Below are 25703 nucleotides of genomic sequence, written 5' to 3'. Positions count from 1 at the left end.
AATTTCTTTCTTTCTCCCGTTAGATGTTAAAGAGAAGGCAGAGTCACAACAAACTGTTTATTTAGATTTAAACAAAAATGTACGCAGGTCTTCACAATTTGTTTTTTTTTCATTCCATTTTTTTTTCTTTCTCCATCGCATGTTATTAAGAAAAATGTTGAACCGCAACAACCGGTTCATTTAGGCTTTAAAAAAAACGTGTACAAAATGTATTTACGCCCAAAAAGAAGGCATGCCCGGATGCGTGCCGAGCTTGAAACAGTTTACAAAGCCGTGCGAAGAATCTCAATTCCGTCATCATCAAAAATGCCTTCTTCTGTGGCAACCACTACAGAAACATGTGCTGTATTTGAGTATACACCTCTTGATTTACTACTATGAGTTGAACAGCCTGATGAAACTCGACTAAAAACAGAAATAAATGTAACATGATTACGTTTAGTGAACGGTGTCCTAATATTGATATAATCGTACCATTATTTAAATATAATTGTGCAATTTGTGTTATTACTTACTTGCATACAATAATGTACAGAAAGAAGGCCAACAATAACCAGATTGTTATGATAACCAGTGATATAGCCAACAGAACATAAACATCATCTGTTACAAAGTAATAATAAAAGCAATATGATAAATAAACTATATTTTTATAAACTAATTTATATCCGTAGTTTGCCTATACTACACCGTCATTTTTGTGCAGTGCAAAGCTTTCGCTCGAGTTGTGGTAGAGTTGGCCGCAGTATGTTCCATAGCATAAACAAAACCTGTTTTATGTAATCTACATTTTGAATTAAAGTAAATCAATATAATATATAAATTTATAATTACTAATGTGGTAGCCATCTTCAGATTCCACTTTCTGTTCTGAAAATGCAAGAAAATATTTGTTTTACTTTAAATATAGAAGTGTTTCTTCTAGTATAGATACCCAATAATAGTCTTTTTATTTGCAATTATTAAAATTTAATAAAATATTCTTGAAATGAAGAATGAAATGAAAATATAGATTGCTTTCGTTGTCGAGGTTCTAATATTTGCGACTTCATGTCAAAACAACAACCTTTCTATTTATATTATTATTATTATAATTATTTAAAAGTGACTCTAAATAACATTGATTATTCTTGCTGAAATTCCGTTACCTGTTGTTGAAATAATGTTTAAGCTGTTAGTCGTCTTCGTCACGGTGGCATCAATCAAAGTCGTTTTTATTTCTTCAAACTGTAGAGTTTTTCTCTCATCGTAAGAATTGTTTTTATTCTGACCAGTGATGGTAGAGCCTGCTTCTTCTTCTGTTAATTTAATAGTGGAAATGAAGTCAGTAGTTGTTTTGTCTGATTCTGACGGATATGGTGAAGAAGACGTGATGCTAGGCCTAGTGCTAGGCCTACTAACAGGAGTGTCAGAATAAGTGATTGTCTCACCGTGTGTCAGGTTATAGTATAGTTCTGTAAGTATAAGTTTGCTGCCGTTTTTACTTGATGATGACGTCATCGTGCTATCTGAAGAGTTTTCACTTGTATCGTTTGACGCATAGTCAGTGTGGTTTTCTAAAGTATTTCGACTGAACGTAGTCATTGCTACCACAGAAGTAGGCCTACCGGTAGGAGGCCTGATGTTCTCAATATTTGATAAAGTTGGTTGAACTGAAGATACCTCTGATGGTAAAGTCGACCTTGTAATATTAACATCTAAAACTACGCTCGTGTTGTCTGTAATGTTTTGCTCTTCCAGTATCAATGATGACGCCATAGCCCTCATGTTGTGAGTGGTAAAGTTAGTTGATGTCGGTGTTGTATGTGAAATTGACGTTACATTTAAATTCAACACATCTGTCATCTCCGGCGTCACTGTAAAAAAAATATTCACTCTTAAAATATCATCGCATTTTTAGATTTATATATTTTGTTTGAATGATTCTTGGTTGCATGTGTATAAACGTGTATAACTTTAATAGTTTCATCAAGTGTCATAGTGAATAGTCATCATGTTCCTGCCTAGCTAATCATTGAAAATCTTTAATTGATATTATAGAACATTAATTAATGTATGTGTGAATGCATTTTGAAAAGTACGAAAAAATGTATAAACCACTCACCATGTTTCAAGAATAATAGATAGACATCCATGAACAACAAACATCTTGTTGCTATAAGCAACATGACATTGTGTATTCTCTTCTACAAATGTGAGATAGCAAACTAGCTTCAATGATTTTATTCCATCTTCAGTGTTCTAATAAAACAAATAAGGGCCTTTAGTAAACAATTTAGTTACAAGTGACGCATGACAGATTTAATCGAATTAATATCTAATGTAGTAACATAAAAAAGACAAAATAAAATTAATTTTGCCAACGCGTACTTTTCAGCGTTCATTTAATTCATTTTATTAATATATATTTATTTATAATGGCAACGAGAAAACATGTAACATTCTAATTTTGACTTAGTTACAAATGTTTTACTCCACTAATAGGTGGACAATAAACAATTTCCATTGAAACTGAGGCAATACATTCTTTTGTTCATCTTCAAACTTTTGTTTTATTTTGGATGGTAGTAGGCCTATACATACGTTTAATAAGTTACATTGGGCCTATATTTTACAGTACCCCGATATATCAAAATATCCTAATGAACTACCCGTATCAAATGTAGGCCCTATATGCTAATACTATACTTGCTCCTGTAAGGCATAAACATTACTAAACCTCGGTTACAAAATCCATTAACAATGTCGGTATTTTCGTATTTAACAAAAATAGTACTTACTTGTTGGTATTCTAAAAAAGATAATCCTTTTATTGAGATAAGTAGCTTATAATATTATGGATACGCTCTTTGTTGTGTCCATGTACTGCTTAGTAAATTCACAGACGCGTTTGCCGTACGCATGCGCATCAGGCGTGGCAGCAGCAGGGTTTATTTTCATTTTACAGAAGTATGGTTGATTCACACTACATACCGCACTTGTTACAGCAGCAGAGTACTCAGTTAATTACTAAAATTGAGGCAAAATTAATTAAACCGTTGTTAACAATTTGACGCTTTGATTAGGCTTGTTCAATACGTTATCACGTTGTATTGTGTTCATACAACAACAGCTATTGTTTATCGTGCTCACCCAGTTTGAACAACGTATATTGTATTGTTCTCTGGAATGGTGGGTTCGACTCCCATCCGTTATATTTTTTCTCACAAAATTCTCATCTGTACGTAATTATTTATTTTCTTATTAACACGTCTCGTCATGTTTGTGTGCCATCTTGTTGAAACCATGGACCTATTTATAGGTCTATATTGAAACCTAGGACTATATATAGGTCTATGTTGAAACCTAGGACTATTTTTCTTAAAACAAATAGAGAAATATACAGTAGATTGTTCCAACAAATTGTTTTCTGTTCGCGAGTATTTAAATTTTGTTATACTGTACTTGCTTTACTATGCAAATCCACGAAATTACCATATAACGAGTCACCTCTTCTCCTATAAAAATAGCAACATAAAAACAAAAAAAATACATTAATGTGTTATTTATATTACAATTTATGGCTATCTAACATTACCTCGTGTACTTATGGCGAGTAAGATGTTATTTTCATACACAATTAATACACTCACACTCTTACTGTGCTTTGTGGACCTATGCTCTTGTTGATGGTTGGAAAAGAATAGTGACGTCAATTAATTGGTGCATTCTGGGGGTTCTAAAAGAATTATTTAACTTATCTTATTAAATGAAATTAAATAGTTTAAATCATTAAATGTTGAACATTTTGCAAAAGCAGACGTGGGATTTTTCTTAACATTATCTAAACTATGCCCTTCCCCATCCGTCTCAGTGTGTAGGCTCCTCCCGTGCAATCCAAATCACATTAAAACCGTTGCAAAAGTATCATAAACGCATTTTGTCGTCAAATAGTTTTTGGCTTCCTTTGTATTTTGTGCAATATTGACAAAGAAGATAATTTCAAATATCAAGTTCGTTATCATTCCGTTATCGTTCGTTATCATCCGTTTTGTTTATTAATATAATGCAAAAATATAAACATATAAATAACATAAATTACTGTTATCGCTATATTAACAGTAGGGCTACAAACACGTATACAGTATGGTATTGTACTAAAAGTCTAAATATACACATTTTTAATAACATTATAACGGTGAAAAATAAAATGATTCATTTTACCCCTCCCTGATTCAAACCATTCAAGAATGTATCAATATTAATTTGTTAAACCTTTAAAAAACATGAATTTTATAGTTTTATAAATTCATTTATATATTTGTCATTTTCAAGAGATTCCCTGGGTACCAGCTAGTCTGTAGATTCAGATAAACCCCTCTATAAACAAAAAATAATAAAACAGATAAACAATATAATGCATTAACGGTTTTCATTTAAAATCATTTACATTGAAATGTAGCCTAACTATACATCTATATTTGAAGTACAGTACTTAGCATTTCAACATACAGAGGGCGCTAGGTAAATGCTTAGCGCACAGCACCATTTGTGAAATTTGCATATTATAATTAATACATATTATCATTATGAATAAACATCTGTCTATAGATATGCCTAATTGCATTTAGTAGGTTATACATATTTAATATAATATTTAAAATGAAATATTTATACAAATTATAAAATCTATCTTCTAATTCTGGTGGTATGTCAATCATATCTACCATTATATAATTTCTGATTTTTGTTGTCAAATGCTAAAACAAACGTTTTTATTACGTTTCAAACTAAGCACAGTGTATATATAACAATAAGAACACATAACGTAACGTTAATATCACAAGCTTGCCCACAGCTCTCTACAGTACAGTAGTTATATAATGGTCCCACTCCACAAAATAATGCAACAATTTGGCAAATAGACCTATTCAAGATCTCGACAAAAAAAAAAAAAACAACGACTAGGAACAAGTAGGTACTATAATAAGAGGTTACTGGTTGAAAGTTTTTAGAAATTATTAATTAAACTTTCTATTTAAAGATATACTTGCTTCCAGCGATTAGTATTATACCTATATCATGTCGTCGATAATAATCGGAGCTTTCGATTCAATTTATTATGCGCATGCGTAAAAGTTGGGTCGTGCTTCCTCGCTCCCCAACTCGACACCGTTTGATGGTTTTCTAGATCCAGACACGCCGACTGACTTGACCTAACTTTGACGATCGTCGGTCGTCGAGTTGAAAGCTTCGTATTCCAAACATTTCAAGATATAGGCATATTCAAGCATCAGTGCTCACAGTAAGGTTAACCTTACGTAATGCAAACCAACAGCAAGTAATTTGACCAATCACATCGACGGATCATCCGAACTTTTGTTTACGATTGGTAAAATGACTTGCGTTGTGCGTACGTCTTGTGTTGCGTACTAACGGGAACCCAACGTAAGGCCTTTTTCAGAGTCTCGTCAAAACCTCTGGCACGTTTTGATACTCGATTGAAACAAACTCCTCTGGGGTTATATACGACCCTTCACTTCGCACACTGTCGTTTTTAGTTAGAACTTGGCCTTCAGGTCCTGGTTTGAGAGGCTCGATGTATGGTGGTTTCTGGCCCGGTCTCTGACCGGGTTTGAGAGGTTCGATATACGGAGGTTTCTGATCAGGTAGGTCATAGATAGCCTCGGTTTCCTCTTCGTCTACGCTAGCCGTAAGTACCCAATCAGTTTTTTGATGTGTGTTTGGCTTGGACCTTTTCGGTTTACTAAAAATATAATATTGATAATAGTTTTATTAATATTAATATTTTACTTTTCAAAACATAGCCAAATTTTAAAATACATTTATACCTATCATTTTAAAGTTATTGTTATTGTTTTTGTGTGTGAAGTACTTCGGTCGGTCGTATTACCCTTTGGTCTTGGTAAAGACCAAGACGCAACATTTTAGACCCCATTTTAATATTGTTTTTAAATTGATTAGTTTTATGACGGTAAGTGTCTAGTTTAAGTTAAACTATATCGTACGTATAATTTATTTATTCTGTCTTTATACTGAATGACGCTTTCAGTGCTAAAGCATTGATTTCCTAAGTGGTTCAGTAGAGAAACATTAACAATATAATAAAAATAATCCAAATAAAATCCAAAACTAACAAAGTAATTTACATTAGTACACACACATTTACAAAAAGGTAACTACCTACAAAACATACAGCATATGTCATATACAGTATAAAAAATGAAAGGAATTCAAGGTAAAATATACTTAATCATTAACATTTTGGATTGAATTGTTAAAAGTTGAAAGTGTCATAGTTCCGTATTGTAATGTATTATAACATTCGAGTAGGATATACTTCACCTTGTAAATATGCAAATTGCTGAGCCAATCAAAATCACGAACACTAAAGAACCACCGAGTGCGGCCGCATAGAGTATACTTTCTGTAAAATAAAATTTTAAAAATGTCTTTCAAAAGAAACAATGAGTGATTTTTTTGCTGTTTTATTACCTTATTATAAACCATCGACTATAAGTTGTGTGTTTGTTTTTTTAAGTTGAGAGTTATATTTAGGGAATACGTATAGTTTCATTTATATTTAGATTCTATTTTTTAGGAAACATTAGCTTTATAGCAATAGCCTATCTATCGAATTTTGAGAGAAAATCATGAGAGAAAATCATTTGGGAAAACTGTATGCGGACGGGTTTTTGTAGCAGACCGATGAGTTAATCTATGCAAATGTTAAGGAAATGCAATTTAAAATGGTCAAACGAATTCGTTTAATAAACAATTATAATAATTATAATCATCATTTTTTTTTAAATATTCCAAAACTGGAAAGTAAAGTTAGTTGGATATAGGAGAGGGAGCTTACCACCGCTCAAAATAATGTAAATATAGAAATCTAAAAATATATGAACTTACTTGGTAGTGCAGAGACTTCGGACTCTTTGTCTGTTGTTGGCATCATAATAGTAGTATTTGAAAATAAAGCTGTAGTAGAAATGTCATCGATGTAACCTAAGTAAATTCATATATAATTATGTATACAATGTATTTTCAAACATAATCATCCACAGATTGAATATAGGATTCGTATTAAATAATATTTAATATCAATTTAGCAAAAATAGTCCAGATAATAAAGATAAGCAGTTGGTGGTATTACAGTAAAATAAAAAAAAATAAAATACAAGATTGTAATTCTAAAAGGTACTGATGTGATTAATTAACAAGATGTACAACATGCCATAATGAAGTCTACTACTTAAATTAGTTATAAAAGAATTAAAAGTTTGTGAATTTGACAAAAGTTGTGAGTTCGTTACAAAGAGAGAATTCAACAAATGGAAATTGTCCTCTGTAAATCTGAGTACCGAGCAGATAGCAATGATTTGTCAGAGGAGTGAAGGCAACGAAATGGAACATATCGAGGAACAAGTTTGGTGATATAAGATTGAAGGAGAAAGGATCTTTAGGCTAAACTTACTTGTTGTTGGCACGAGGTCTGTAGGTAGTTGAGTAGTTGCTGGATCTAAAGGCAATTAAGAGAACTTCATTAACAATATTTTATGACTAAAGGCGTGCTACAGGCCTAGAACATGAACAGAAATAGAATTTAAATCTACTATGTATGTATACCTTATTCGATAAAATTGAGGATAAAAGTCAAAGTGTTATGAAGCTACTGAGAGGCATTTTTAATATCACTTACATTTACATACAAGAGGTTCTCCAGACCATGTACTGTCCAATTGGCAGTTGATAGACTCTGATCCAGACACCTTTATAGCACCTTCCACACATTCATACGTCACAACGGCTTCATATTTAAATGTATCATCACCAGTTCTTGTGGTAAGATTATTATTACCAGGATCCATACAACTGACATCTATCATATAATGAAACAAATATGTTTAGTATGAAGCCTAGGCAAAAGGTAACGTCCATTTACTGGATGACAGTCTATAATGTCTACATTCTATTAAGATCAGAAAAGACTTTTACCAAATCACTTATGGCAAGCATTTGGGTGTGTCATAGATTAGTAAACGGGAAAATTATTATCTTTGCACTCCCAGACAAAAGACTCATACAGTATTACGTGGCTACACATTATTATGGTTTATTTTTATGACATTTATAATAGTTGTGTTACGCTTTATCTAAATAATAATAACATATATACACTTACCTGTACAAGTTGGGTTTGACCCGGACCATGTGCCATTCGATTGACATACTCTTGATGTTGACCCACTGCTGATGACATCATCTGCATTGGAGCAAGAGAAGGTAACAACATCCTCAAATAAGAACGAGTTGCCCTCTCTCTCTAACCCAATAGGAATTCCTGGATCAGGACAAGATATTTCTGTAAGGAAACGTTACTTGTTATAGATTCTAGAAATATTTACAAATTAATAAAGTTTTATGTATAAATTATACTAATGTATGGATCTTGACTTTAAAGTAGCATCGTAAGCCAAGACTTAGCGCATCTTTACTATCATCAATTTAAACCAGTTTAATTTAATTTTTTTATTATGAACCATGCAAATAATTCGAATAAAGCTAAAATTTAACTATAATGGTATTGTATTAATTTTAGAATACATAGTTGTATTGTATTTATCAATTCACTGAACCACTGTTATAAAAGGAAGGTGTAATGGGTGGTATTAAAAAATACCCTTTGATTTTATGAACCTTATTTTGTAAGAAAGGCATGGGTCATTGAAGCATAACAACAGAATTCTACACAAACCAAAAGCCTTAGTTTTAACACAAAGGACTGTTTTTGCCTTTTGCCAACAACAAATATTTTTGTGGATTTCATGCCTCAATCTCAGTTAACAGGTCTTGGTGTACTTGTATTGAATACCTGGCTCTATACACTCACTATTAAGAGTTTAAAATAGGACACTTACACTCCATCTACACTCAACATATCATGTCAGTAGTTTGTGGCCTACTCGACATGCAATAATATTGTCTCAAACGTATGGCACTCTCGAGTCGACATGCAAGTAGCATTATCTTTAACTAACACCACACACCTTCTCCATAGTCCGACACTCCTAATTCCCCTCATTTTCTAAAATATTAGTGTGTTGCAGCAGTAATATTTATGATAAGTTATTGTAGGCCCCTAAGTAGACTCTTACTCAACATACATTGGTGTAATTCATACATATTGATAGAAATGGAAGGGGGATTATCTTGAACAACAGTCAAAACCTTGAAATTCTTATTTGTATAATAACCCATTTGAATACTTTCTGCTACAGAACTCGTAGCCAATAGCAATTCTACAGTATAGTACACATTTCAAATTCTCTGAAGATCTTGGACAAATATTATTTCGAATAAACAATAAGCCTATCAGAATTTGAGTTAATAATATGTCTACTTAAGGCTTAAGAATAAAATAAAAAGACTACCCGCAAAAAAAAACAAGAGATCCGTAAACGTAGAAAAGACTAAAATGAAAAGTTCATTCTACTTTCAGATGTTTTATCGATCATCATGCATAATACATTGTTTAATCTTTTGTACAACGTACACTACATTTCTCCGAATTTGTCTAACAAATAGTACACTACTATACAATGTAATAATATTGAGTACAGCAGCATAATGGGCTGCAATTACCATTTATTATAATACAAACCAGCTGAGTGTAAGAGTAATATTAGTAATACACGTAGGTAGGTTATATCATAATAATGATACATACCAGTATCAAAACCTACTGAATGTCCTTCTATATGTATATTTTACGATTTAAAGACTGCAGGCCTAGTTGTTTTAGAGTTGAACCACGGAAGAGTAGGCCTAATTATTAATGGTTCGGAAAATATACATTCATCATAGTTTAAGTGTGGGAATACAGTAGGCCTACTTACTAGAACACGTGATGACGTCAGTCTCTGTAACCCATCCTAATAATTTGCATCTGGTAACCGTCTGTGTGTCCTCTTGCCCTGGATCTAACAAGTAACCGTCTTCACATCCCCACACAAGGACATCTCCGATAACATTGGCGTAATCTAACGTAACGTTACTGTCTATAATCTGCGTGTTTGGAAATGTAATTTCTGGACATATCTTGACACATGTCGGGAAGCCTGCATCCCAGGTGTCTGAACCCAGACATGTTAAATTTACTTGACCTACAAGTTCGTAATTTGCATAACATATATATGTAATTATTTCTCCGATTTGGAACGACGCTTGGAATGGTAGAGTGTTACCATTTGATTGTACGCCAGGATATACACAAGCTATATTGAAAAAAATAAGAATAAATCAGACTCTTAGAATACATAATGGTATACAATAATGATAATAAATTTATACTTCAGAATAAAATAATGTAGGCCTATACTATTATGATTAAAATTTATACTATTAGGAATAAAATTACTATTAAATATAAAGATTTTATGAGTTTATCTCAACCGAGGGAACTTTATGAAATTTAAATATTACGAAAAATGAAAACCAACATTGGATCTCCCAAGATAACTAAGAAACACTGTCACTTTGACCTTCAGAAGAGTACAGTCACCATAATGAAACACCGTAACAATCCTACAATCACAATACATTTGCCTATAACAGTGGTAAAACAGTACAAATAATTAAAAACTTACTGTTACAATCACAAATTGGTAACGATATGTGTAATAGAAATATATGTAACAGAATTATAAAATATAATTTTCCGGAAGTACCTGCCTTCGCCATTTCTATAGACTAACTGAATTATTTTTATCGACGGGTTTGTTACAGTAAGTCCTTGCTTGATGCGTCATTCATAGAGATGCAAATTAAGTTGTGGGTTGGAAGAGTCTTTGTTCCTGGGAAAGGTGCGTATTGTTCGCTGGATTAACATAGGTTTCATAATAACAGTTTATCCGTTTTATTCGCGGACGTAAATTTTGCGGACATAAACTTCGCGTATATTGTATCTTCCTAATGTTTTCAATATATAAAATTAATAATTGTTATGAGTGTATTAATCAGATCAAGTAAAAAAGCTATCCACGTTTTTACACGATGATGACAAAATGAAACAGATAAGTATACAATTACAGCATGGAGGAAATGTATATTTCCTCCATGCTGTAATCATGGAGGAAATATTTCCTCCATGATTACAGCAAGGCAATTTAACCTTGATTATATGTAACGGAGATTAGCGTTACAATGCTTACATTATCATGGCATGAGTATGATAGGCCTACGTTATTAATCTGAATGTATATTTCAGAATAAATCCTATGAAAAATTGAAAGATTCTTTTTGGTTGTTGTGGAATGACCAGTAAAATGAAACTCCAAACTTTGATGAGGAATTGGATATGGAACTAAGTTGTTTTTATTGTTTCGCAACCAATTCGTTTTTCCAAAGTTCCATGAATAACTTTTACTATGTCGATGAAATGTAACATAAATAAATATTGAATCAGAATCGGTCTTAATCAAGCTTCATGACTTTTTTTCTCTGAAAACACAACCATTTCTTTTCTTGTTCGGTTAACTAACACTGTGTACGTCACAGAATGGAATCATTTCTATGAATTATTATCATAGCTTGTTTACCTTGCTTTATTTTGAATTATCTGAACCTAATCTAATCATGTGCGTCGTTGCTTTAAGCCTTGTCTACACTATCAAACTTTATGTGAAAAAAAATGTGATGTACCCATATATGGACAGGATGACGACATATCACTACCATATTTGAGCATATCACAACCATATTTGGGCACATCACAAATGTTGATAGTGTAGACAGAGCTTTATATTTTACTGATGGATATTAGCTGTGGTAGCCGAGTGGTTAAGCCAATTGACTCTCAGTAATAATAAATTATGTTTTTTAAAACAATTTTGTAATCATGAACATTCTTTGTCGTAGGCCTACCTTCACTTCACAACGTAACACAAAGACGTACGAACAACACTTCGACCAATCATAAGCGACAGTTCGGATGATCGGTTAACTGTGATTGGTTAAATTGGTTTGTATTGCGCGTGCACGGACCAAGCTTAAAATGTTCACACCCATATAAAGATCGCAGTTCGTAGGCCTACTATTTTCAGTGAACAACTGCATTTCTAGTTAATGCAAACAAACAATTTAAGTTGAGCAAAATATATTTCTTTTATTATCAACAATGTATACAATAAATAATACAATATTCACATTAAGTTTTTTAAATCAGTGTAGACTGAATGGCACCAACATGTGCACATCATCACGATACGTCATTATGATGGTCACGACAATCTATGTAGGCCTATTACATAAGTAGGCTACATAAATCGTAGGCATCGTATTTTTAATTATATAATTTGTATAATCTTGCACGTGACCTTACATTTAACCTTAACTTACTCATATACGTCACATTTCTCTTAATTTTATGTTATAAATTAATTAACAGATTAAATTAGAATTAAGTCATGTTATAGCGGTTACTAGTCTGAGAACTAGAAACAGCCAGGCTGTATCAAAAGCAGTGTTATATATTAGTTTATTTGGTACACATTGTGAGAAATATCGCTTACAAATATTATATTCCAATTCATTAATAATCGTTCATTCATAAGTTGAATAATACAATTTGGTAGAAAAATATATAAATCTGACACGGCAACAGACCTTTGACCTCTCAGGTCATTGTGGCTCACAGAATGTCATTAATTAGCCAATCACAACAGTCCTTATTTCTCATGCAGACCATTTCAGATTTGTTTTAAATTACACTCAACAATTTTTATACACTATATTTTCACTATATTTTTTGTATTTACATTTAGTATTTTCACAACATACATGCACGAAACAACAATTTGTATTTTAATATTTTTGTTATATACATCAATTCACTCTTGACAATTGGAAGACTTGCATAGACATAGGGACATCTCTTGAAAAATCTCAATCCATTTATCAAAACAAAATCGGTGGGATTAAAACAATTATAATTATTTTAAATAGTGCAAACGGTTAAGATCGTCGAATACAGACGATTTCACGACGCGCCACTAGACTGCGCATGCTTAGAAAACATAATGAGGAGCTAACGTGGCGCGTAGTAAATCACTTATCAATGAATTTAGTAACATAGTCCCCTTAACTATCGACTGGTTAAATAGTACAAACTGTTGAGATCGTTATATACAGACTATTTCACGACGCGCCACTAGACTGCGCATGCTCAGAAAACATAATGATGAGCTAACGTGGCGCGTAGTAAATCACTACTATCAATTAATTTAGTAACATAGTCTCGTGTCTCGTTACTCGTTACCTATCGACTGGTTAAATAGTGCAAACTGTTAAGTTCGTCGAATAAAGACGATTTCACGACACGCGACTAGACTGCGCATGCTCAGAAAACATAATAGTGAATCGCAATGAATTTGGTACCATTTATAGTCTCGTTACTTGTTCTTCGTACTGAGCCCAGTACGTACGGCTTGATACCGAGACGTCTGAGGGTGTTCTACGAGATGTCTTTCTAACGACACCGCCGCCATTTATCGACTGGTTATCATTTGCCGGTAACAGAAACTTAGGTGGCGATTGTTCGTATATTGGATTATCCACACTTACAGCATCATCTTTATGACCGTTCTGCATACGCATTTTAGTCTTTTTTGACATATCTACTTTAGCGTATAAGGAATCCACATCTTCTGGATTTTGGAAACTGTTCATTCGACTGTGACTTATAGAGGTTCGGTCATCTTGTGTTTGAGGGGCAGGTGACATGATACCACTGTTCATAAGGACACTACTGATCTTATTTTTTTCATTAACGACTGCAAAATCTATTCGGTGGTATGGATCTTCCTCTCGTTGGTCCGCCTCATCGCCTCGGTCTGTCTCGTCATGTTCAAAGGCTAGGTTTACCATGCCACCATTGCCATTTGCATCTGGAGAGTCATCAGTTGAATTAGGCGAGTTTCGATCTGAAGGAGGTAGCCCAGAATCTGCTCGACTTCGTGGACTATCGTGTGTGATATCTTCAGGCCAAAGAATGTCCATCATTGATCCAGTCTCTTTACTACTGATGAAATTGATTGGTTTGGAAACTTTTACTTTTCCTCTTTTTGGTCTGTGTAAAAATATCATATAAAATATTAGATACAATCTACTAAACTACAAAACAGTCCAAATCAAGACTTTGATTTTAAATAATTAAAACAATTTGAGATGAAATGAAGTTTAAACTCTGCATCTATACATGTAGGCCTACAGTAGAGTTATCATAATTATTATATCGAAAAGAATACAATTGACAGTCTATGAGCATGTAATTGCTATACGTTATGTTTCTTACGAGTATTGGTAAAACACATATATACTACAGTACTTACGAATTTACACACGCAACGGTAAATATAATCGATAGTAAAATTACTGAAAACACACCAGCACCAATAACAATCAGTATCATGAAATCTATTAAGAACAACAATAAATGAAAGTTAATTAGGAGTAAGAATTTCAACACAAGAAATGGATGAATTCTGAATAAGTCTTTGTCGACATTGCTGAGATAGAAACTATGCATTCGATAGGGCAACTATGAAGTTGTATTTGATAGCAATCAACCACAGAGTTGCATTTGATGGAAACTGTACAGTATAAGTTTCAGTACATGCAATAACCATACCTGGTGTAAGAGGAAATGGTGTGTTGCTTACCTGCAGGAGATTTGTCACTTTTGGCCTTTTCATTAAATTCTTCACTAGTTGTAGATGTATTATCTTGTGACGTCACATCTTGATCAGATTCTGATTTGATATTAGTTACCAAATTGGTTATCGATGGATCTCCCGTATCTCCTCGATTTGTTATTGTCTGTGCTATAGACGTTTTTCTAGGGTGAAATGTTTGTGGTCTAGTTTCTTGTTCAGTTGTAACGTGTTTCCTGGTTGTCGGCAATTTCATCGTTGGATATGGTGGCATTGTTGTTGGGCGTGGCGTAGTCACATATCTGGGTGTGTTTCGAGAATCCGTCGGACGTCCTGTGGCTGCTATTGCAGTGAATTGTGGTGCCGTGGTTGCATAGTTCATGACTCGAGTGGTGGCTAAAAATATTAACGTAAATTATTTAAATTAAATAAAACAAATATAAGTAAATACTATATACTTTAATTTTCCATAAATTAAAATGAATAGATTTTATGAACTTACGTCTTACACAATATGGAGGTTGGCCAGACCACGAGCTACCTGCAGTGCAAGTTCGAATTGATTCACCCATTAACAAGCCATCAAGACAGAAGTACATCACTGTATCTCCGAAGTAGTAAGGTCCAGGAGTTATTGTCATATCGGCAGTAATTTGAGGTGGAGGACAGGACACAACTGAAAAGACAACGAGATTCATTTTGGAAATACAATAAGAGTATAACATGTAATCATTGTTGTTTCTTTTTTTTTTTTAATGGCAGAGGATGTTTTTCAATAAACATCAATATATGTACGATGTTTAGTTATGTTTAACAGCATTGGAGATTAATCGTACGAATAAAAAAAAAATAACCACTTTAGAGACTCTCTTTTAACGTTCTGCTTGACGGTCAGCTTGGCGGTCAGCTTCATCATTTTTGTTTGTCAAAATACTGTACAGTAATAATTTAAAGGTAGTATGTACGTTTATTCATTTTTTTATTTTTAGTGTTTAAGCTATGCAAAAAATGGTATGTATGCTATTATGTGACAATAATTTAATCTTGAATCTTTTATTTCAACACGCGTTAAACAATAATTAGATGATAGATAACCACCCAATGCTTTCTAAACTAAGCAGCGTACTGTGTGGCAACAACATATATACAATGAAAACCTTCCTGTTGATGTGAAAGACACAAGATCCTCAACCAACAACCAAGCTAGAGAGCCACTATCTTCAAAGACTTACCAGAACAACTAAGAGCCATTCCTGACCAACTTCCATCAGCTTGACACTGTCGACTGACACTGCCTGATGACGACGTAAAACCCTCCAAACATGTATACATAAGTGTACTTAGATACGAGTAAGAATTGCCACTTATTTGTACACCCTCTTGTGGTGTTGGAGTGGGGCAAACAACGACTGCAACGAAAAAAAGAAGATTAAAATAGTATTATAGAAATAGCTGATGTGGCACCTATTTACCATATCCTTCATTGAAAATTTGTAAAATCTTTACTTTTCATTTTGTCAGCGAATGCATAAACAAATTAATAGATGCCATTGAATTATAGTGTTTTTAAAACAAAGCTTACATCACAAATTCAAAATACCTTGAATTGTTGACACGATGAATTATGAATTATGTTAGTAAAGAAGTTCATTTTGTTTCATACTTAACATTAAATGTCAATTGTATTTACATACCTTCACATATTGTGTCTGATGAATTATAGCCCCAAGTACCATCAACCTGACAAGTGGCAAGAAGGACGTCATTCAAGCTAGTGTACCCGACCAAACACGATAACGTGTACCGTTCACCAGCAATATTGACGCTACTAACATACTCTTCAATTGGAGCTGGAGCTCCTCGATTACTATCCATTCCCACAATGGGTTCGTTACACACCGCTCGGCACTCTGGAGGAGGAACGTTCCATTGCCCCGAAGACAAACATGTTCTGTTCGGTTCCCCGAGCAAGAAAGCCGTGTCATCGCAAATATATGAAATTGAGTCGCCTTCAAAATATTCTAATTTTTCACCAGGTAATATCCTTCCATTTACAACAGTAACTGGCTGTGGACAAGTTGGTGCTTGGTATAAAGCTATAAAATAAATGTTAACAATTATTCTTAATAATAAAGACATTTTGAGGATTATATCAGGTAACTGTAAGTGGTTTTGTAAAATGAATTAGAATAAGATAATTAGGCCTATAGGCCCATTTCAATTACTTGCAAAATATATAAAGAACTACAATGTATGCATTGACATTGTTAATTTCTTTACACACGTAGGCTTACACGGGAAATAATAATTGTCCTTTAATAATTCTAAAATTACAACGTATTCAAATATAGATGTTATAGTTATGCAAATCAGGGTCATATTGACTAGGATTATATCTTACAAAGTTAATTCAATAAAAATGATATGTTTTAATGACAGGAAGTCGTTTTACAATTGTATACAATAGGCCTAAGGGTAGCAATACAATTCTACAATATAGTGTAGGCCTATACAAGACGTCTTGTATTGGAAATCGTTTCGAAATTGGTGTTTTCTGTTTGTCTCCCAGCAATAGTATAAACGTGAAATATATAGATACTGGAAAATGTTGCGGTTTTATTCAAAGGCGGAATTCAGTCTGTGAAATCGATTTTCCCAGGTTGAATAGCACTCTGAAATATTATTATAATAGTGTTTATACAGGTATTGGAAAAGGGTAAAAGGCGGCATGTTTTCAAAGAAAATAATGTCCCCCAGGTCGAGGGTGCATATTTGTATACGTTACGTCATAACTTTCAGAGTTTGTTTTTTGTAACGAGTTTGATATTCAGTTGATTAAACATTTAATTATTTCGACTGTGTAATACAAGGAATGTTTCTAAAGTACTGTTTCTGGTGATTCTAGAACGTTATTCTTTCGATAAGCTATACTTAGTACCAACTGTTATGTTTAAAGGGTCGCTCCGGGCAGCGATTTTTTTTCGTACATAATTTGGGGACACCTTGTGTGAAAGATAGCCGAACTACTTCCTAAATATAACTAAACCTAACCCTCTAAATAATCTCCCTCTAACTATAAAGAAAATGAAGTTAGCCATGGGATTCGAACCCCCATACATCGACATGTAAAGTCCATTTACCGGAGGTACCCTATGTTAATACCCTATGTTAATAGCCTTTACATTATATATAGAATAATAATAATAGAATAGAATAAAAAAAACAGGCTTTACATTATACACTACATAGTGTTATTCTTAACCTTCTAAATGTCGCATAGAAACAAGTACATGATGGCAATAAAGCTGTATATTACTAATTAGTGAGTGAGTGAAAGACCAGGCTTCAAATAATGTTTCACATGGCACTTGATATGCTGTGAAAATCCTAACCCTTTTGTTAACATGCATTCAAGTTCAGATAATTACCATAGCCCGGTAATACAAATGAAGGCAGATGGAGTTGGGAAAGGAGTGAACCTAGTAAATGAATAAACACTAGGTCGATGGATAGATTTATTTATTTATTTGAATCATATTTAATGAGGGTGATCCATCTAGCAATTGCTGATCATTATTTGGGACTCTCGGAACAGATACAATACACAAAATACAAAAAAAAAACAGAAAAGTTAAAGAAAAACAAAAGCCTATAAATAAAATAAATTACATTAGAATTAAAAATCTGAATAAGAAAATTTGGAATATAGAAAATAACTGATATGTTAAATTAAGAAAAAATAATAAATATAATTATTTAGATCTAATATTTTACAATTTAAAATTAAAGTCTGTAAAAAGATTACATAGTTTGGAGAAAAGTCTAGTTTTTAATGAGGAAAAGGATAATGAATTGCGGATAGATAGAGGAAGATCATTGTAGGAATGGATATGGTGAATGTAGTCAATGGAGAAATAATGGTAGATATTGTTATTGTGTTTTTATATTGTTAGGCCTAGTGTGACAGGCACATTGCAAGTCCATGTGTTTGCCCAAATAAAATTGAAACGAATGACTGTGAATAGAATAGGATATAATAATTTAAAAAATCCCCTCAAAAATCAAATACAAACTCACTGTCATACACCGAATTTCTGTAGACATCTCCGCATATCTGTGAGCTGTTACCTTCACAAGGAATTGAGCATGTATATTGACCGTATTGGCTAAAACTTGCTCCTGACGTTCCACAGAAACACTGGTTTCCAGCCTGCAAACCAGCATACTTGTGCTGCTTAGATCTACACAGATCTGTGCAAAAGTCCACGGTCATGCTACCAGTCTGGCAATAAGGCGTGCCTGCTGAACAGACTGTGAAACAAGGTGGTGCGCACGATGTAAGATCAGGCAAAGCTCGTATTTGATCGTCCCAAAAACATCCCAATAACATATAGTTACCTGTAACCACAAGATAAGATTAATGTTACACTATAATATTATTTAAGTAGTAGTAAAAGTAATCTAGTTAGCAATCTTGCATTTTAAAAGTACATCCAAGGAGATTAGATGCTAGGTTAAATGATGAATGAATGAAAATGAAGCAAACGAATAGTTAGGCATATCATAGGCCTAACTTGTGAGATGACAAAAAAAGGATTTTTGATACGTTTACTATTTATAAATAATGTTAATTATTCAATACGTTAATTAGTTCAGTAAAGTCCACGCAGTGCGCAGCTCCGCCAGTCGGTTCTAAAGCTCTGTCTACACTATCAAGCTTTATGTGACAAAAAAAATGTGATGCCCAAATATGGTAGTGGTATGATATCATGTCCATCTATGGGCAAATCACATTTTTTTTTGTCACATAAAGTTTGATAGTGTAGACAGAGCTTAAGACGAATTTCTCTTTATGTATATGAATTGTTGTTGCCTTTTTAGGCCTATTTGTATGTTTATTCTCATTTGATCACCTTCAAATCAAACACGTCATTTACACAGTTAACAACAAACATTACTTAAGTTCAACTAATAACTTGATTTGTCAAATCATTATGTGTACTCAAACGACGACCTTTAAAATTAAAGAATAGCTATTAACAATAAGGGTGGGTAGTTCCTGAGGTCAAACAAATTGCTAATTAATACAAATTGCCATTAAACGATGACATTGAAGACAAACATAAGTTGTTAGACCTGACGCTATATTGTCAATAAAAACAATTACGTAATTTCCTTGGGTACACATTCGTAAACAAGAAACGACATTGTTGCGTCAAAGGATAATTAACCGTTTCCTACATTTCATTAAAAATACGTTAGGCATACTTTGAAACAATATTTACAGTTTAGAATGTTTGTTTAGAATTAATTTTAAGATGCCAGTCATTTTGAAAGCAATCATTATTGTTACTGTTACTGTACTGTTACCCTACAGTAGTTATTGTAAACAGATAAATACAATATCATATTTAGAGTTTGTATTGATGACTACACGTAGATGTTGTAAGGTATTCGTTAAGACACCACGTATACATTTCGGACACAAACAACATTACACCACGCATTGGATGATTAATGTATAAATTACATGAAATTGGTAGCAATATCCTTATGTATCATGAATGCAGATTTATTCAATTATTTGTCTTTATCGGCATCGTCTTCCTCATTACTATCGTTAATGTGAATACCACGATTAAATTATTTAAAAAATCGAGATTAATTTAAAAATCAAGCAATAATGCTATGAACATCACCGTCATCTAATTAGTTAATAGAACATTAGTTACGTCATCCAGTTAAACATTTGGAAGAGTCGTTGACATGAAAACGGCGAGTGAATAATGTTAAAGTATTCCAAGAGGCCTTATAGTAGGATGTGACGCAAGCAAATTCATTTAAGATTTTAGACTTAATAGAATTAAAAATATTATGTATTCATGATCTGGTAATTCACCCGGATGTGTTGAAGTTTTGACTGGTATGTCACAATGAAACCTTTCAGTACTACTGGCGGACATCAACGTGTTAATAGTACAGTAGATCCATATACAGTATTACAAACATACACATGTTTAACTCTAAATAAAGACGATAATATAGACGAAGATAATTCAACTTCAAATTCCATGTAAGCTATGTCTACAATATCAAACTGTATGTGACAAAAAATATGATGTGCTCATATATGGACATGATGATGTCATATCACTACCATATTTGAGCATATCACTGCCATATGGGCACATCACACATTAAACTAGTTTGATAGTATAAATAGAGCTTTAAAGATAGCAAAGTGAATGTCATCAGGATATAATGAATTTGATGCCCAAAATACTGATTTATATATTTGTAATTTAATCACAATAGGATGATAGATATTGAAGATGGTAATAGACGAAACCTTGGCCTCAAACATTATCATGATTATAAAAAAAAAATCATATGTTTAAATAAACAGTTAAAAAATAGGGTTTACATTCTCGACACATCACAATGAAACGGAAAACAATTGAGAAGTATTGGAAGGTGATACGAAGCCTTGGCCTCAAATATTACGATAGTTTTTTTTTATATATATATAAAATCATATGTTTAATAAACAGTAAAATATGGATTAACATTCTCGACATATCACACTGAAACGGAAAACAAGAATTTATATTAATTTGTTTACAATAGTAATAGTACCAGTTCACGATGGCTCTATCTGTCTATACTGTAAATATAATTTATGAGGATGAGTTCCCTGATCTATATTTACTTATATACTGTACTGTAAGTACATGTTTTAATATGTAATGGTTTATTAATGTTATTAATGGGATAAAAATACAATAGTATGTAATTTAATTTTTTCCATTTTAAATTGTGTATGACGATGTTTGATTTCCGAAATTGGGCATTAAATATTTAAAAAATGCTTTTGACAGAATACTAATAAATAAACATAATGGAAACACCATTCATTATCTTAATTATTTTTAAGTAATTGTTGATTTTATGGTTTATTTTATACAGTATATTATATTATTTCCGGAAGATTACAATTTTAACGTCAGATTTGTCTCATCATTAATGACAAGTATACCATCCAAACGTGCTTGAGTGTCAATTTGATTTGGAGATTTTATTGTATTTTTTAAAAAGACTTTATATTTTATTGTATTCGTAAGAAGGACTTACATTTTCAACTGTTTACGTGGATTCCGGATATGTCTGTGATTTAATAATATGTTTACATGTGTTGATATAAATCAAAATAATCTATACAAATTAGATCAAGGGCCGAATCCACGTAAGACTGACTATACACAGTGATAGATCAGATGAAAACATACTCCGCTTCATAACTTGAATCTGATCTTGTTTAACCATTGATATTTCCGTTTTTATATAGACCTATTTCATTTTTTAGACAGTACTTCCATTAACTGATAAAATACGAATATGTTTAGTCGATAATGATTACAAAAGTCTGTAAAATTGTATTAATAAAGGACCGGGTTTACGTGTATTGAAGTGCTTTTGTCACGCAGTTACGACAATGAATTCACAGTGTGAAAAGTGGATATTTCCGTTTATATATAGGCCTACATAATGCACCCCGATATGACATTCCTTGATCCACCATTGACAGTATACATACAGTACTAAATGACAATGTTTAATCATTTGACATTTTGCTAATGAATCATCAGAATAATAATGTACTGTACAGGTAATTAAATGTCAAATTGATGAGTACAGAACAATGTGAATATAATAATACACTGGGACGCATTTTAATTAGGTATAGTATAATAGTTATATAGGTATGTATCTTAGCAACACTGCCATATTTCAAGTGAGCTGCGCAATTTGCATTCTGTCGATATTTTTCTGAAATTATTTGAAATTTTCCTGTACTATAATTATGCACTGTATAAAAATAACGTAGTGGAATACGACAATTATACTGGAACCAATATGGTATAGTTAAATTGTATTTTCTGATTGTAAAATCAGCTTACATCATTTTAAAAACAAAAGCAATCTTTAGCAGATAGAAAGGACATTTTTAAAAAATTATTATTATTATTGTCATGGTAATCATAGAAACCTACTTACGCCGTAAAATAATGATTAAGGAACCTAATTTGCATAGTAATTTTTTTTTATTGGAATCAATATGCTCGTGTTAAGTCCAAACCAGCAATGTTATCGGTTTTGAATTTTTAATAGCAATATTTTTATTATTTTGTTATTTTATAATCATAGATACACTTGTTGATAGCTCCAATGAGCATAAGGATAAAAGCATAATTCAAATATACTGGTCGTCGTATCCATCGTTACGCTATTGTTTACCATTTACGAATGAATAGTAGATAAATACCAATTATTCGAGCTAATACTCAAGAGCTCTCGTATTAATTGAGCGTGCTCAGTAACTGGTTTGATGGTTTAGCCTATAGGACCTGAATAATAATTAAAGTGGTTTCTTCAAACGCTGACTAATAATAATAATAAATTATTATTTTATGCAATGGATGGTAGTAGATAATCATTTAATCCTTGCTATTGTTATTGTTTTTATTACGGTAGTGTAGCCTACCTAATACATACAGCAGTTTACACACAGGCACACACTGTTCGACTCTGATTAATGCTCCGTTCACACTGAACCCGAATTCCGGTTCGGTGGCCGGATAACATCCTGGCTCAGTTTGAACGTACCAAATGACACACATTGTAGACCTATTTCATTTTTTTTAGACAGTACCTCCATTAACTGATAAAATACGAATACGTTCAGTCTGGGATAATTACAAAATCTGTAAAATTGTATTAATAAAGGACCGAGTTTACTTGTATTGAAGTGCTTTTGTCACGCAGTTACGACAAAGAATTCACAGTGTGAATACTAGACAAAGTGGCATAATTGAATTGAATCAACGTGAGAAAATACAATAAATTGGAACAGGTTAAAAATAAAAGGCGGGTATGAAGCTGATTAGAATAAAGATCAAAATACAGGTAGCACACTGTTTAATAGGCGCAATTATAGATACATAATACCACACGGCACAATTACCCATTGGTCCGTAAGTGGTGGTTTTCATATTAGACTGATTATCAAATCAATCTTTAATAAAGATAGTCATTGATGTTTATGAATGCTAATAAATGAAAATATTGAATAGGCGTATTACACTGTCATGACACTTATATTACTTAATTGGATTCCTTTAGCACGAATGGCGAAATATGATTCAAAATTTAAAATAGGCCTATGCTTATACAGTTAATATTAATTTCGTCCATTTTACAAGAAAACATGATAAGTTCTTGAAATGAGAATAGACATTTTAGTATATGATAATGTCCATATAGGATTTTTTTTACTGACGTTTATAATAACATTGTTTTGTTAGCCCTACTCTTTGAAGGCCTACGGTATATACATTGACAGAGTATTAACAAAATATATTAACCATTAACTCCATGCATGCCTGTAATATACCACACGAGGTGCGACAATGTATAATAAAAAAAATGTGTAAATACATAATTCGATTTCATTTATCCGTTATGTTATCTCTTTGGCAACCTTTGCTATTTGGCATTATTAATGTTGTGAAACATACAGGAAATAACCTTAAACAATAGACTATCTACACTGGACAGGAGGCATATGATGATGAAGTAGCGATAATGTTGCATAAAATAGACATAGACCTATACTGTGATAAATGCAATTAAAACGTATAGCAGAAACGAAAAAAAGGGGTCACTTTTGTGGTTTGGTGGATCCGTTATATAACTCAAAACATCTAATCTGTATCATTAAGATGTGGCTTCAAACGAAAGATTTGTTTAATGGGCCTTCTAAGTTTGTATACCCTCTGTGTCGTCCATACTCAAATTGTGCTTAAAAAATTAATCATTTAGTAGATCTTCGGCCCAAATGTGGAAATATGCCTACACCTCTATAATAAAGTAGGTTTAATTAAAGCTCGGGCTATTGTCATATGATACATATATTAAACGAAATTATGAATGTATTTTTATATGTCCACAAACACGTGATATTTAGCTCTATCCTGCAGATGTTACGGTGTAGAAAATTCTAATTTTGCTAACCGATTACTTATTTAGAGCATACTTTAGAAATGTACATTACTATTGAATTATGTCTATAAAAGCTGATGCATTGTTCAAGTGTTGACAAATTTTAGACATAGTACTAATGTACATGTCTTGCAACCTGCGTTCTTACCTTGAGATTGGACCGATGGTAACACACATAGTAACAGCAATGCTAGGCTAAACTGATACACATCAGCCATCGTAGCTACAATAACATCCCTTCTTTAGACTCTTTCTTCAGCAGTATCTTAATCAGCTGTGAGGTTAAGAAGAAAAATTAATACGTTCGAAACCTAACGGTTTTTGTCGGTCGCATTCACCTATTAAGCGATTACAGAATCCTTTGCATGGTCTGTTGGTAGATTGTTCAACACGTATTGTTGTTGCTTGCTATTTGAATAAGAAAGGACGGTATTTTCTCAAGCATCTATGAGCGACGTCGTACTCAACATTGGTCGATAGAGTTCATGGGCGGATAATACTACTGAATGCATTTATTGTTCCCACTTGCAGCATGTTAGTCGGATATTGTTAGCCTAACTGGTTTACAATCAACACGTTTCTCACCCAAGTGGCCTGTGACCACTCCCATTTGCGCTTATAAAATGAACCGTTTATTACGTGATAATAATGATCTCGCACATTTTTAGTAAAACGTTTTTATAATGACTCATTTACACGACAACAGCTGCTTTACAATTAGCTGTAATAATTAGAAAATAGGAAAAGTCCCCGTTTACATGCAGGCGGAAATAGCATTGTTTTTCTTGAATTAATAATAAAACATGTATTTATATCACAGAAAACGAAAACACAACTAGGGTTAATGAAATAGGTATTTTATCAAATATTAACCCAAAGCGAAAATGATTTTAATTATTAGGTGTTTTCTTACAATGGTTTAAAGGAATAATT

The 25703-nt window shown here is 32.7% G+C and overlaps 3 protein-coding genes across 5 annotated transcripts; all 3 read right to left on the bottom strand.

Annotated features, from left to right (window-relative positions):
* Window positions 1-90: 90 nt before the first annotated feature.
* On the bottom strand, window positions 91-3848 carry LOC144854124 (uncharacterized). 3 transcript variants are annotated; one of them, XM_078712014.1, is made up of 6 exons: window positions 3578-3848; window positions 2105-2241; window positions 1149-1856; window positions 835-870; window positions 516-603; window positions 91-405 (listed from the first exon to the last, which is right to left on the bottom strand). In XM_078712014.1, exons 2-6 carry the CDS (start codon window positions 2166-2168, stop codon window positions 264-266), a joined length of 1038 nt encoding a protein of 345 aa, XP_078568140.1. In that variant the 5' UTR covers window positions 2169-2241; window positions 3578-3848; the 3' UTR covers window positions 91-263. The 3 variants fall into 3 exon arrangements, with proteins under 3 accessions (XP_078568140.1, XP_078568141.1, XP_078568139.1); XM_078712015.1 differs by lacking the exon at window positions 3578-3848 and adding an exon at window positions 2781-2856 and having other exon boundaries at window positions 2105-2186; XM_078712013.1 differs by lacking the exon at window positions 3578-3848 and adding an exon at window positions 2781-2846.
* A 1436-nt stretch (window positions 3849-5284) lies between these two features.
* Window positions 5285-10743, bottom strand: LOC144854125 (beta-2-glycoprotein 1-like). Its single transcript, XM_078712016.1, has 8 exons — window positions 10650-10743; window positions 9900-10277; window positions 8186-8365; window positions 7703-7882; window positions 7478-7522; window positions 6913-7008; window positions 6346-6427; window positions 5285-5746 (listed from the first exon to the last, which is right to left on the bottom strand). The coding sequence occupies exons 1-8, from the start codon at window positions 10741-10743 to the stop codon at window positions 5440-5442; spliced, it is 1362 nt and encodes a 453-aa protein (XP_078568142.1). The 3' UTR covers window positions 5285-5439.
* Window positions 10744-12140: 1397 nt separating this feature from the next.
* On the bottom strand, window positions 12141-25390 carry LOC144854118 (uncharacterized). The gene is made up of 8 exons (XM_078712007.1): window positions 24919-25390; window positions 18789-19109; window positions 16406-16807; window positions 15944-16120; window positions 15214-15387; window positions 14721-15107; window positions 14391-14475; window positions 12141-14128 (listed from the first exon to the last, which is right to left on the bottom strand). The coding sequence occupies exons 1-8, from the start codon at window positions 24986-24988 to the stop codon at window positions 13441-13443; spliced, it is 2304 nt and encodes a 767-aa protein (XP_078568133.1). The 5' UTR covers window positions 24989-25390; the 3' UTR covers window positions 12141-13440.
* Between the last annotated feature and the right edge of the window lie 313 nt (window positions 25391-25703).

Source organism: Antedon bifida, chromosome 10 (assembly GCF_963402885.1).
Source record: "Antedon bifida chromosome 10, ecAntBifi1.1, whole genome shotgun sequence".
Classification (NCBI taxonomy): Eukaryota; Metazoa; Echinodermata; class Crinoidea; order Comatulida; family Antedonidae; genus Antedon; species Antedon bifida.
Note: the sequence above shows the minus strand (reverse complement) of the source record. Positions and strands in the feature narration are given on the sequence as shown.

Coding starts and splice junctions, on each gene's coding strand:
- LOC144854124 (XM_078712014.1), bottom strand. CDS start 2,168: ATGTTGCTTATAGCAACAAGATGTTTGTTGTTCATGGATGTCTATCTA. Junction 1,857..2,104: donor TCTATTATTCTTGAAACATG/GTGAGTGGTTTA, acceptor TTTTTTTTACAG/TGACGCCGGAGATGACAGAT. Junction 604..834: donor TGAAGATGGCTACCACATTA/GTAATTATAAAT, acceptor ACTTTGTAACAG/ATGATGTTTATGTTCTGTTG.
- LOC144854125 (XM_078712016.1), bottom strand. CDS start 10,743: ATGGCGAAGGCAGGTACTTCCGGAAAATTATATTTTATAATTCTGTTA. Junction 7,523..7,702: donor AGAACCTCTTGTATGTAAAT/GTAAGTGATATT, acceptor AATTGCCTTTAG/ATCCAGCAACTACTCAACTA. Junction 5,747..6,345: donor GCAATTTGCATATTTACAAG/GTGAAGTATATC, acceptor TTATATTTTTAG/TAAACCGAAAAGGTCCAAGC.
- LOC144854118 (XM_078712007.1), bottom strand. CDS start 24,988: ATGGCTGATGTGTATCAGTTTAGCCTAGCATTGCTGTTACTATGTGTG. Junction 19,110..24,918: donor ACCATCGGTCCAATCTCAAG/GTAAGAACGCAG, acceptor TTGTGGTTACAG/GTAACTATATGTTATTGGGA. Junction 14,476..14,720: donor AAGTGACAAATCTCCTGCAG/GTAAGCAACACA, acceptor TGTTCTTAATAG/ATTTCATGATACTGATTGTT.